The 14883-nt window shown below is 35.3% G+C and overlaps 1 protein-coding gene across 17 annotated transcripts in view; it reads right to left on the bottom strand.

The window, feature by feature from the left end:
* Positions 1–14883, bottom strand: part of BIRC6 (baculoviral IAP repeat containing 6) — a 286722-nt gene that overhangs the window by 12634 nt on the left and 259205 nt on the right. For all 17 annotated transcript variants that reach the window (XM_007476045.3, XM_007476050.3, XM_007476047.3 and 14 more), the window contains one exon: positions 11016–11204. In XM_007476045.3, the coding sequence (XP_007476107.1) occupies positions 11016–11204 (189 nt within the window). The remainder of the gene's footprint in view (positions 1–11015; positions 11205–14883) is intronic.

Below are 14883 nucleotides of genomic sequence, written 5' to 3'. Positions count from 1 at the left end.
TGACAGACCCCAGGGCTGTCCTAAGTCAAGCTTAAGCTACCATTGGTACAGGTGAGACACAGGGAAATGATGTAAAACCATCTATATATTTTGTGTCACTTCCTCTCTCCAGCCTCTTTTTTGCAGTGGAGAGGTGGCCGGTGGCAGCTTGCTGAGTGTGCTAAGGGCTCTGGGATCCTAGCATGGCGGTAGTTATTGTCCGGTTTGGCGGTGAGTTTTCCTTGATACTATACTGGGAGAAACTGAGTAGCCTAGTTCCTGTGAGGCATCTTACTGAGCTCTATCAGAGTTTGGGCTGATTCTTTCTCCTTTACCTTCCAAACACTACCCTCTTAGAAAGCCACTAATCTTCAGAGACCTCGTGGCGGAGGACTTTGAACTTCCCTTGGCACAAGCCAAGTGGGAGAAATCCTACATTCTTTCCCTCTCCCTTCTCCTTAATTCCGTTCCGCTATATTAATTAAACCACCATAAATTTACTAACTAACTTATTTGGGATATTCCCTGGTGACCAAAATTAATTTAGATTAGGTCACAACCCTAAAATTATCCTTACATTTCCCAAAATTCCCAATAATCTTTCCTACGTTTCCACGTTGGTGACATTCCATTTTTGGTATTTAACTGTATGTAACTCCACCCATGTGTTCCTCTTTGACCTGAGACCGGGATGAATTCAGGTAGTTCTTTTGCTTTAGTTATTATTAATAAAATTTTATAAAATATAATATTTAGTTATTGTATATTAATTTTAATCTTTACAATAATTAAGGGAACTGTATGTTACCTATGCCTTTCTTTGACATCTTCAGCTCCTTTAGGCCTTACCACCTGCTGCAGGATGATATTCTTGGTCAGTGGTCATGGGCATTTGATCTGCTGCAGAAGTCTGGGTAATTCTGAGCATTTTCTTTGGGGGATGGGATAAGGTAGCTTTTTCTTACTTCGCCCCAGACTTGAGAAGTCATCTATCCTCTGGGGGCAGGATACACTAAGAGGCCTTTGTTCCCAGTAATACAGGCTGAACCCTGGTGGCTGCACAGTGGTGGTCAAGAGGTACGGGGGCAGGGGACCTGAACTCCATTGCTTCTTTTTACTTTACCACCTCACCTGGTTCTTCTCATTTTTAGTATTAAAAAAATACAAATAGTTATTAAAAATTTTCCTGTGTCCTTTGATATAATCATGTATTTTTTATTATTAATATAGTCTATTATATTTAGTTTCCTTTATATAAAACTAAACCAAACATTTTTGTTATATATTTAATCAGTGTATAATCTTTGAAATGTTACTATAGCCTTTATGATGTATTTTTCTAAATTAATTTTTTACTGATTTTTTTTATATTATCAGTTTTCCACAGTATCCTTTCCTTATTCCTTCTCAGAAAGCCAAGACATTAACAAAAAATATTTTTAAAAGGCAAAAATAATACAAATGGGGGAAATTAATATAAAAAATCAATATATTTGTAGCCCCAGTAATGAGACTATGCCCCAGTAAAATCATAGCCAACTGGAGTTACAATGGATTTCTTATAAGTGTGAACTTTAGATTACTCCACCTTACTTAGTCTAACAAAATCAGGAATGTGTACACCTATACTTAAGGATTAAGTATATTTAGTAAGATGGCCTATGACAGACATGTGCTAGCAAATGACAAATCAGAAACAACTGACAGACCCCTGGGCAGTCCTAAGTCAAGCCTAAGATATCATTGGTACATGTGAGACACAGGAAAGTGATGTAAAACCATCTATATATTTCACGTTATTTCCTCTCTCCGGCTCTTTTGACAGCGGAGAGGTGGCTGGGGGCAGCTTGCTGAGTGTGTTGGCATCTTGGCATGGCAGCTGCTATTTTCCGTGTTTAGCGGTGAGTTTTCCTTGATACCATACTGGAGGAAGCCTAATAACTTAGTTCAGGTGAGGCTCTTCTCTGAGATCTCTTGGAGTTTATGCTGATCTTTCTCTCCTTTACCATCCAAACACTATCCCCTTAGAGAAAGCCTTTAATCTTCAAGGACCTCGTGGCAGAGGACTTTGAACTTGCCTGGCATAGGCCGGGCAGGAGAAATCCTATATCTTTCCCTCTCTCTTCTCCTGGATTTCTTCCCTATATATTGATTAAACCACCATATATTTCCAAACTGACTTGGGTATTTTATTTGGGATATTCCCTAGTGACCAAAAATCAAATTTAGATTAGGTCACAACTCTAAATTATCCTTACATAAGTTAATTCATTTGTATAATCACTGACCATGAATTGGATTGGAGTAATCTATTTAAACAAACAAACAACAACAAAAAAACCAACCCATAATTATAATATGGGGGTCCAGGTTTTGTTTTTATTTATACAAGAAATGAAAACCCACAGCAGATGACAACTGAAGCCCACGATTTGGAGACAAGCCAAAAGAATAGTTCACATGGCAAAACAATCCCTGGAGGTGGCAATCTTCCCTAAGACTGATCAATCACAATATTAACCCCAGCCCAATTATTATTACTGTGGTTCAGATACCTTGAAAAATGTGACTTATAATGATGTATATCTTTGTATTCTGATAGTAGGTATAACTATCTCTGCACCAAATTTAAGTTTTCAAAATTTATTTCCCCTTCTTTTAGCTCAATCTCACCTAATGCCTATTCCACCTGAAGATAGCACAAACTTAATAGAGTCACAATTAGCACAAATATCTTACACCAAACATTTATTGCAGATTTGATTAGGAAGATACATACTAAACCCTAGTATATTCCCCATAACAGAACATAACCCTTACCAGCATAATAGCATGGACGCTTAGATATAAAACAAATTTGACTTCTAAGTAAAGGAGAAGTCAATATTTGCTTGGCTTATGGAACCAAGAATTGGATGCTAACAGAATGAGGACTGATAAGAGTAGCTCTCTTAAGCTGTGATAAGTACTTGGTACACATACTTGGTAAATGACTACATCATTTCCCCTATAAATTGTAGATCCCAACCCATTAAACTTTGAGACCACTCTAAGAAGCTGCCTGCATAGTTCTTAGTCCACACAGGCCCTCCTGTAATCCCAAAATACATCCTTCCCACCCCAGCTCGGTGACCCACAAAACTGTTTTGAGAGTCAGACTCTGGCATATATTGAAAAAAAAAAATCTAAACACATGCTTGTCATAAAGGCAAAAAACAAAGGCAACGAAGGCCATAGCAAGCCTAACAATCCAACTGGGAGGCAATCTTAATAACCCTAGGATTGGACCACCTGACTTGAAACAAAAGACCCATGAACGGAAGTCATCTTAGCTCCCCCTCAAAAACCATGGAGAAATGTCTTCCTATGACAAAACACTAAGGACAATACACACAGCATTTTCTGAGACACAGTCTAAAAAAAGGTCCTAGTTAAAAATGAATTTTCAAAAGCTCCATTTCCAAGCAATCAGAACTTTAACAAAAGAGAATTAGAATTTAGCTTTTTAGCCATACACAATCCATACAAACCATACACTCACTTACTTTGCCTTCATTTATTTAATTTAAATAAAAAAGAAGCAATGTAGCCCCCACTAATGAGAGTAGGCCCCAGTAAAATCGAAGCCATGGTCTGGCTAGAATCACTCCTCACAGAAGTCCTAAAACTCCTTCCTGACACATACTTGGTAAATGACTACATCATTTCCCCTATAAATTGTAGATCCCAACCCATTAAACTTTGAGACCACTCTAAGAAGCTGCCTGCATAGTTCTTAGTCCACACAGGCCCTCCTGTAATCCCAAAATACATCCTTCCCACCCCAGCTCGGTGACCCACAAAACTGTTTTGAGAGTCAGACTCTGGCATATATTGAAAAAAAAAAAATCTAAACACATGTACAATGTTCAGTAACCATGGACCACTCAACTTCACAAAGGGGTAGTGTGGGAATGTCTCCTCATCTCTTTTCATTTGAATCCTTCCTGATCTCTCTATTTTTTTAATGTTTGATCTTTTTAATTTTTAAATTTATTCTTTTAAAATTTTAATTTAATGAATAATATTAAAATTAATATAATTATAATATAATAAATTAAATTAATTTAATCTTTCCACTGGCATTGTTATAGTTATTGTGTAGATTGTTTTCTTGGCTCTACTAGTTTTACTCTGCATCACTTCATGTGTATGATTCATCACTTTCATCATTTCTTACAGTGCAGTAATATTCTGAACATTTGTGTCCTATAATTTGTTTATCCATTTCCCAATCAACAGGCATCTACTTTAACCTCCATTCTTTATTATCACAAAAAAGTTCTATTTTTAGGTATATAGGAGCTTTTTCTTTATCAATGCTTCCTTAGGATAGAAATCCAGTAATGGGATCTCTTGAGTCAAAAGGAATGGACATTATTCTTATTTTATCTGCATAGTTTCATGAAGACCTACAACACATTCTACAAACAACATAAAAAAGATATCATTCCTCAGAGAGAACAGGAACCTTAAAGTAGAAAGTGAAATGAAAAATGAAAAGATAATTGGAAAAACAGGCAAGTTTAGACTTAGAGTACAAGATAAAGTAGGGCAGAGATTAATAGAATTTTGTTAGGATAACTTGCTGGTCATATAAAATACTCTTGCAACAAGGTGGCTTTACATATGGACATCACCAGATGGTAAATATTGAAATCAGACTGATTATATATTTTGCAACCAACACTTGAGCTAACTGTGTCATGAACTTCCTACTACAAAACTGAAGAACTTAGGGGAAACCATCATATTGTATAGGCATTACCTAAATAACATCCCTTACTAATATGAAGTGCAAATGATGACTAGATTTAAGGGATCAGATTTTGTGGATAGCTCACAGTTTCAATGAGCTACACAAATACCTTGGCCATGACAATGCAGCGATCCAGGAGGGATAAATGATATTAATATTAAGTCATATTATAAGAAAATTACAAAGAGAATCAGAACATGCACCTCTTACAATCAAGTAATAGAGGTAATTACAAAAGAAAAAGTAGGTAACTAACTACATAAAACTGAAAAAAGTTCTGCATGGACAAAATCAATGTAGGATAAGAAGGAAAGCAATTGACTGGGAAAGAATCTTTATATCAAATTTCTCTGCTTAGATTCTCAGATATGCAGATGACACACCTCTGATGAAAGAATTAAAGAGAGCCTCTTGATGAGGGTAAAAGAGGCGAGTGTAAAAGTTGGCTTGAAGCTTAATATTAAAAAACTCAACATCACAGCTATTAGTCTCATCACTTCCTGGCAAATGAGAGGGAGAAGAAATGGAAGTGATGTCATATTTTGAATTTGTGGGCTCAAAAATCACTATATATGGTAACTGTGGCCATGAAATTAAAAGATACTTCACTCCTTGGAAGGACAGCTTTGGGAAATCTGGACAGTATACTAAAAAGCAGAGAAATCACTTTGCTGACAAAGGCCCATATAATCAAAGCTTTGGTTTTCCCAGCTGTGAGAATTGGGACCATAAAGAAAGCTGAGTGCCACAGAATCGATGCCTACAAATTGTGGTGATACTTTTGAGAGTCTCTTGGACAGCAAGGAGACTAAATCAGTCAGTTCTTAAGAGATTAATTCAGACTATTCACCAGAAGGACAAATACTGAAGTTTAAGTAAATACACTTTGATTAAAAAAAAAAAGGGACAAGGCCTTAATGTTGGGAAAGACTGAAGGTAAATCAAGTGGACAGCAGAGGATGAGATGGATAGACAGTGCCACGGAAGCAACAAACATGAGCTTGGACAGACTTTGGGAGACAGTGGAGGACAGAAGGGCCTGAAGTACTATAGACTATGAGGTCACAAAGAGTTGGACATAACTGAAGGAACAATAAATCATTTGGAATGTATTGTGGAATACTGTATAAGGTTTTGGACTAAGGGTAAGGATAGAACACTGGGTCTGAAGACTGGATAACCTGTATTCAAAGTTGGTCTCAGACACTAAGCATGTGTATGGCTGTGGACAAGTCACTTAACCTTGATCTACCTCAGTATTCTCAATTATAAAATGGGCATTATAATAACATCCATATCTCAGATGTGTTGTGAGGACCAAATGTGATATGTTTAAAAGTGCTTATTAGCACAGTGGCTGGCACATAGTAGGTGCTATATAAACGTTAGCTTTTATTAACATTCATTGACTGCTTTCTAGTTTTCCCAGCATTAAAAAAAATTCAATAGGGAATTCTTTCCTAGGTAATTATTCAAAGACTGGATATTTACAAGGAGATATCCCATCAGCACGTTGGAATGGGAAAAGGACTGTTACTCAAAAGTATTAAAAAGACCCAATGAAAATTTCAAAAGCCAAGTGGATGCTCCATAAGCTTCTCAAAATAAGTTCTCCAGAAAGAATTTATTATCTTCTTCTCTAAATCTTTCCCTTCTCCAAACTTTTCTATTTCTCTTAAGAACATAACCATCCTTGTGTAATCATAAAGGTTCACAATCTTGGAGTCAATTCTGGTTGTCCTCTCTTCTTGTCATAAGCAATGAGCTGCCTAGGTCTATGAATCCTACCTCCATCATTAGCACTCTGTTCACACAAGTTCACAATTTTAAACTTAGAAGGTTGAAAAACATGGCCCTCAGAATTTACTTTCTAGCTCTAAATCTATCTATAGTATGTAGAACATATAACATGTAGCCTTGAATATAATACGAATATTAATACCTGTTAAAAGAATTTTAACAATGAACTGGCTTATTTCAAAGGAAAAAAGTGAATAGGTACACATAGGAAAAAAATACCTATAATACCTCATACTCAGACTAAATAGTTATGGAAGTAAAACTATTCTGTATTTGGGTCAATGTAGTCCTTTCCCTTTCTTCTGTCTTTTTTTTTTGCTTCAGTTCCTTCATCCTATCATACCTTATCCTCATTTTCTTAAACTTTAATTCCTGACCCTCTTAATGCTGGCATTTTATCCTTTCTCCTTCTTTCTTCCCTTTACACCACGGACCCACAAAAATCCCCCCCCCCCCCGAATTAGCCCACTTCTGGCTTCACTTGTTCATAGTTGAATAGAAGGTTTTTATTATAGCTCAAGTTTTGCTAATAAAGCTTAGAGGGAACACATCTTTACTGTGCATTTCTTTGATCTCTAGGTCCAAAGAGATGCTATTATCTGATTATTATAGCTCCCACTTATAAACATACATAATTATTCTCAAAAGCATTATAAAACATTAAAAGAATCATAGAATATCATAGCTGAAAGGGACATCAGGTGCCATTTAATTTGATTCAAAGCTGAAATAAATTCCCTACTCCGTGTTAGGTAATCGTCACCTTGTCTCTCTATGCTTGAAGGCTCCAGTGAGGGGAAACAAACAATTTTCAGGGGTAGGCCATCTCAAATCATTAGGAAGATTTTCCTAACATTAAGTTGAAATCTGAATCTTTGTAACTTCTACACTTTGCTCCTAATTCTGTCTCTTTGTAACATGCAGAACAAACAGAATTTCATTCCTGAGAGCTTCCTACAGGCCAATATCCCCCACAAATTTTAGTCTATAGGATTCTTCCTATCCTTTCTGTAAACATTTTGAAATCTGTTCTATTATCAAATGTAGGGTGCAATATCTCATTTTCCTTTCTCATTGTAGTCCTTAACTTTTTCTCCCTCTTCCTCATTTAACTGTGCAATATGGCCTGTCATGTAAATGAAACTGCTCTCTCCAAACTTGCCAAAGAGCTCTTAATTGTCAAATTTGATGACCTTAGTTTCAGTTCTTATCCTACTTAAATTCTCAGTTGTATTTGATATTGTTAACCATTCTCTCCGTACTGGATTTTCATGACCCATGTCACCCATGGAGTTTCTACTAGTCTGCTTGATTCTGTCATAGTCTTATTTATACCATATTCCCTGACTTTGGGTATTCTGAGGATCTGCCAGTCCTGGGCTCTGTTCTTTCCTTAATTCTCTCACTTTATTAGCTCCTAGAGGTTTAAGTATCTCTATGCAGATGATGGATTTCATAGATCTATTTACCTACCACTCTTTCCCATATCTGTACCTTAAGCCTTAAGATGTTGCATTACCCACTGCATGGTGAATATTCCAAACAGAACCAATTAACTAATTTTCCCTTCAAACCTACTTTTAATCTATAAATTTCCCTATTTCTGTTGAAGGCATCATCATTTTTTAGTCTCCCAGGTTCATAACCCTGTTAGCATTAATTTTGACTCCTTAGTCTTCCTCATCATATTCAATCATTTGTCAAATCTGGCCACTTCTACTTCAACATGTCTTTCATTTGATTCCTTTCTATATGATAGCTATAGATCTTAGTTCAGATGTTAATCACCTCTTCCATGTATTACTGCAATGGCTTCCTAATTGTCTTCTCTGCAATCTCACTAAACTGCCTGTTCCTCATATTGTACTACATTGGCCATTTCCATGCTTTTGAACTGGTTTTCTCTCATAATTGGAATATACTTTTTCCTCCTCTCCTCCTCATAAAGCTTGCTTGAATATATGGCTCAAACCCTTAAGGTCTCCACAGTAGCTATTACAATATTTTCTTCTCTATAACAGAGCTATCCAATATATGCTCAGCATTTCAGAGAGCAACTTGAACCAGACTGAAATGTAATTAGGAAATAATTAATAAAATAAACACCAATTAATCAATAAACATTTATTAATGCTTGTGTGCATGCAAGGCACTATGTTCTAAGTATTGGATATATGAATAAAATTAAGAAAGATGGGTAATATTAAAATATGCTTTTCTAAATCAACATATTATTCATTGGGACCCTTATATATATGGTTTAGTGATCTTTGTTTCTATTTGAGTTTGATACTACTACTTTATAATATCCTCATTCCCATATCTCTGAGCACTTAATTTCTCTTCCTTGTCTAGGAAAATTTGAGGTAATTTCTTTAAAAAATTTAAATTCCCAAAGTCTTACTTAATCCATTTCTCAAGAATAGTATCCATTTTTACCTTTATCTCCTTTTTTCTAATCTCTGAGGAAAAAGTGACTACTTTTATTGAGGTCAATCATTAATCATACTTTTTTCTTCTGATGTAGAATCAATACTATATTGGTTCCAAGGTAGAAGAGTGATAAGGGCTGGGCAACGGGGATTAATTGACTTGCCAAGAGTCACACAGCGAAGAGTGTCTGAGGCCAGATTTGAACCTAGATCTTCCATTTCTGGGTCTTGCTTTTAATGTACTAAGCCATTAGCTGCCCCATCCCATTCATTTTAACTCTTAGTTGCCAATTTTACTTTCACAATAGCTTTTAAATTTGTCACCTGTTTCCACAATTATCACCTTTAGTTTACGTCCTCACCTTGCCCAGACTATGAAGCATCCTTCTAAATGGTCTCTGCCTGGCTGATGTTTACTTCTCAGTTCAGTAAACTTTAAAGGCTCCTTAAAAGCTCTAAGATCAAATGCAGATTCCCGTTTGATATTTAAAGTCCTTTACAACCTGGCTCCAGCCTACATTCTAAACTATCTATCATGTCCCTTTGTGCAGCCTAGAGGTTAGTCAAACTCAGTTCAGAATATCTATCCTTGCCTCAGCCTCTCACAATCTCTGCTCTTCTCTAAAGGTGAAATTTTCAAGTGCCCCCCCCCCCCCCAAGATATATATAACTTTTGTATATACCTTTTTATATATATATTTTCAATATATATATTCCTATAGAATGTGAGCTCTTGGGGGCAACTGGGTGGCTCAGTGAACAGAGAGCCAAACCTAGAGATGGGAGGTCCGTGGTTCAAATTTAGCTTCAGACATTTCCTTGTTGTATGACCCTGGGCAAGTCACTTAGCCCTCACTGCCTCATACACAGTATCAATTCTCAGAAGAAAGATAAGGGTATCAGTATCAGGAATGTTTAATTTCTGTCTTAAATCCCCAGTGCCCAGAACAGATTAATAAATGCTTGCTGACTGAATTATGATCAGGCTTCTGACCACATAATTTTACTGAAACTACTTCCTCCAAGGTTACCCATGAGCTCTAATGACTAAGTTCAATGGCCCTTTCTCAGACTTTATCCTATTTCATCTCTGCAGCTTTGCAGACTCAATTAGCTATATGATCCTCGGCAAGTCACTTGATGCCCTGCTCTCAGTTTGCAGATAATAGTATGTATTTCACAGGGTTGTTGTGATAATAAAATTAGATTATGTTTATAAACATCTTTGCAAATATTAAAAAGCTGTGTAAATGCTAGCTATGGTGATGATGATTAAACAATTGGTATAATTCAGTCAATACTTTTATTCCTTGAATTGCCATGATTTCCCCTCTCCTAGTTATTTAACCTGGTTGTTCCTTTACAAATTTATCATTCATTTCTTGTTTCTTAGGAATGACTTCTAAGTTCCCCTTCTCTCTCTATAACTCTTTCTCATTTTGATCCAACCAGGTCCAATGGCTTCAATGACCTTCTTGGAGCACATTCCCAGATTTATACATCCAGACCTAAACTTTCTCCTGAACTATAATCACTAGTAGCCTGCCAAACATTGCCAAGATGTTCCATTGGCATCTCTAATTCAACATCTTCTTTTTAACCTTGCCCAGGTTCAAAATAGACTTATTTCTGTAGAGGGTATTAACTCTGCCCCTTAAGTTATCTAGGGTCATTATCTATGCTCCAGTTCACATTTTATTGAAAACTACAGCAGAAATTATGCAAGTCAAGTGGATTCACTAAGTTACTTTAACCTCAACTGGGTTAGTATTGCTGTAAAATTCTTTTCTAATTTATTATTGCTCTCCCAAGTAGATGTTCTAAACCTCATCCTTCAAACTCATAAAATGCCCTCCCCCACCCCTTCCCTCTAAGGAGAGAATCTGAACAACCACACACTGCAAACTCCACATAGGGCTAGCAATGAATAAATACTGGAAATGAATCCATCTTCTTTGAACATCACTATGAGAAAAATGAATTTCTCTAATAGGTATAGAACCTACCTCTTTAAAACATGGCGAAGGGTTTCTGATTTGTTCTAGCATCGCCCATTTGACTGTTGCTTGTCGTATATTTCCGTCATATTCACGGGAACTCTGTGTTCCACTGGGAGTGCCTCGAGAGCGTTCATATCCTGGCTCATTAAAGTATGGCTCAGCAACTAATATAAGGGACTGGACAGATACCAATACCTGGGAGAAAAATAGATGATAGCAAATAAGCACATAAATATATTATTTTTTAAGATTCAAATTCAAATTTTTTGCAATGTTTATGGCATTATATTAGCTTCATAAGAAGTATTTTTGAATATATACTAAACTTTCTATGTGGTATCTAAAATATTGATTGTAATATTTCATTTCTATATTTGTAAAAGAGTGAAAATAATACATATCACAATGAACAAATTATGGTCCTTTCTGAACCATCAAAATGTGATTATAGGGTGGCAGTGAGGTGTGTAAGTGCATTGAGAGCCAGGCCTAGAGATGGATGGTCTTGAGTTCAAATCTAACCTTAAGACACTCCCTAACAGTGTGACTCTGGGCAAGACACTTCAACCCCATTGCCCAGGCTCTTACCAGTCCTGTGCCTTAGAAACTGTACACAGTATTGATTCTAAGATGGAAAGTGTTTTAAAGAAAATATGATTATATTAGGGGAAATGCAGTTTTAGTGCTTTAAACTTCATAGTGTTGCAGTTCTTTAAAAAATATATACCATTTAACTAGAAGAAACAACTTCTGATTGTGATAGGGAAAAAAAATTATTTCCTATGATACATGAATTGCCACTAATCTCATTCATTTAAAAACTTCACTTTAATATAAACCAGGAAAGATGAAAATTGAAAGAAGATCTGACAATTAAGAGAATACTGGTAAATCTATGGAGGACAGTTTTGGTGGGATGATAGAAGTTGGATTATAGGAAAAGAGGAAAGAACCTAAAGTAGAACAATTTCTTAAGTGTAGCCACAAAAGGAAAGAGAGAAATGAGATCCTACTTAACAGGGAAGGAAGAATTAGGGTACATTACATTTTGCAAAACACAAAATACCAAATGTTGAGCAGAACAATGCCAAATAGAAATGTCTTGTCACACTAATGACCTCCCTTAAAACTGAACCAAAGTTCTGGTAATTCAACCAGCCTGGAATCCACATAAAAGAATATGAAGAATCTTATATATTAAAATATTGTGCAAGACATTGAAAGATAAAAGCAAAGTCCATCGAATAGGAACTTTACTTCGTCTAACTAAAGAAGTGGCAGAGAGAGAGACAAAGCTTATGAGGTGTTCTTTTCCTCAAACTCCTAATCTATTAATATTATGTAGGTGCTTGGGCAGCATAAGAGGGATAACCTATTATCCCTTGTTTTCCTTCCTTTTCTCTTCATTTCATCTTCTTTGATTATATCCTTGCTATCATTTCTTAGCTGCAATTCAAAAAAGGTTAATAAGCTATAAAGACCACCATACATCTTTCCTTTCTCCTATGGGTAACACAAAATTTTAATTCAAGACAAGAATTCCAGAATTTATAGTCATATAGCAACATGAATGTGATTTACTTTGTTGGACACAGTTCATTTTTTACCAGATTCATTGGTTATCATTATAGAAAACTGAGAGCTGGGTATATTTAACAAAAGTGAGTTGGAAAAAAAAAACCTTAATGAGTTTTTTGTTACATTAACCTTTTTGGGAAACATAGTTGTGATTTAGTTTTTGACATCAGTTGGTATAGTAATGGACAATGCTATAATGAGGTTTTAACTTTATTTCATGTATCTGACATTAACACAGTCAACAAAGAACCCAGAATCATGGATTTTGTGTTGAAAGGGACCTCAGTAGTCATCAAATCTAATCCTCTCATTTTATAGGTGAAGAAACTGCAGCCCGTGGAGGTTAAGTGCTTTAACCAAGCTCAGAGTTAGCACCAGAAATGGTAGGTTCTCTTATTCAAGGGCCAGTATCCTCACCATTGTACATAATCCACATACAGTCTTTAGGGAAAAGGGCATTAAACTAGATTTGATTTTATAACTGGAAAGAACAACAGACTTTGTGTCCTGGCTCTGTTATTTACTATTATTTATATAAATAATATTTATTATTTACTAATAATATGAGGTATTGGGAAAATCATTTGACCAATAATTACAACTTTTTTTCTCATCTGTAAAAATGGGGCTAGAAGTACTTTACACACAAGATTCAAAAACTTTTGGGAGAATCAAGTAATATATGAAATATTTTTTGCCATAAATTTTATGTAAATGTTTTATTTAAAAAACTCCAAATGAAGAAATAAAATCAATCTGGAAAGGGTGCTGAATGTTATAAAATGGGCATATTCTTCAGAATATCATTTAACAATATTCCTCAATAAATCATTCACAGATATGAAAATAATAAACTCTGATGAACTAAAATGATTAAACTTTTAAATAAAATTCTGCTGAGACTGAAATATTTTGAGAGACCTCAGCATTTAGTTGAAATCTTCAAGCTAGAAATCACTTAGTACTCAATTTTTTCCAAAGCAATTTTAATTGTGCAGCTGTCTCCCCCTTAATTGCTATAGTGTCTATCTTCCCCAGGCGCTTACATTTTCTAATGATGTTTGCTTGCAGTTTTCAAAATGAAATTTCAGTAAAATAGCAATAAGCAGAATAATCAAAATATCATTTTGACCTGTGCTTTTTTCCTATGAAATAAAATGTAGGTGGGAAAAATATTATTTCCTATTCCTTCAGATAATTTCTAAATATGTTTAGAAATATTTACTAAAATAAAATTGCTTTAATGAACTTTTATCTACATTATTTTTTAGACGTTCTGCTATTCTGAAAGCATCTATCTCCCCATCTAGAGCATAGGTGGGATTTAAAAAAAAACAAACATTTCTTTACTTTTTTTTCTAAATTAAATCTGTTTTAAGGAAAGTCTAAATCTAACAAACGAATCAGACTATCAGAATTAAGTTACTCTGTAAACTGGTTTTGGGACTGAAAGGCACCTTATAACTAGGTTAAGTAGAAAAGGATTTATCTGAACTGCTGGTTTCCTCCAATGAAAATTTCTGTTCAGTGAAATTTAAAGGATTTGCATGCACAATTTTCAACAATTAACCTACTGTTTTACCATCAACTATTGTTGAGGTAGATTTAAAACTATCTCTTCGTCATTCCAAGCCCAGCATTTAAAAGTTGCAGAGATCTATGTCATGACATAAAATAAATGATTATTATGTAAAGTGACTGAAATATACCAGAATTGATACAATCATATGGGCAGTATCTTTATTTTCATGTTCCAAGTTATTTTGTGTACTGCATTGTATGGGTCATTTCATAGTTACTGTGTAGGAACCTAACCCTCTATTTCCTACAGATTAAATGTATCAAACATTCATATTTTTTGACTTTTTTTTTTTAAATAACACTTACCTTCCATATTAGAATCAATACTATGTAATGGTTACAAGGCAGAAGACTGGTAAGGGTTAGGCAATGGGGTTTAAGTGACTTGCCCAGGGTCACACAGCTGGGAAGTATCTGAGGCCAGATTTGAAACTAGGACCTCTCATCTCTAGGCCTGGCTCTCAATCTACTGAACTACCCAGCTGCTATCTCATAGTTTTCTAGGAATGTTACTTTTATAAAAAGGAGAACTGACTATATGTTTCTTTCTAGTGTAAATATTCTGACATTCATTCAATATTCTCTTCCATTTTCTGCCAGTATGAATTTTCTGATGGTAATTAAGTCTTGTTGTCTTATAGAAATCTTTATTATATTCATTAGGTTTCTCTTCGCATGAATTCTCTGATGTCCAATAAGTCCTAAACTTATGTCT

This window comes from Monodelphis domestica, chromosome 1, assembly GCF_027887165.1.
Source record: "Monodelphis domestica isolate mMonDom1 chromosome 1, mMonDom1.pri, whole genome shotgun sequence".
NCBI lineage: Eukaryota > Metazoa > Chordata > Mammalia > Didelphimorphia > Didelphidae > Monodelphis > Monodelphis domestica.
This window is presented reverse-complemented; position numbering and strand designations above follow the sequence as displayed.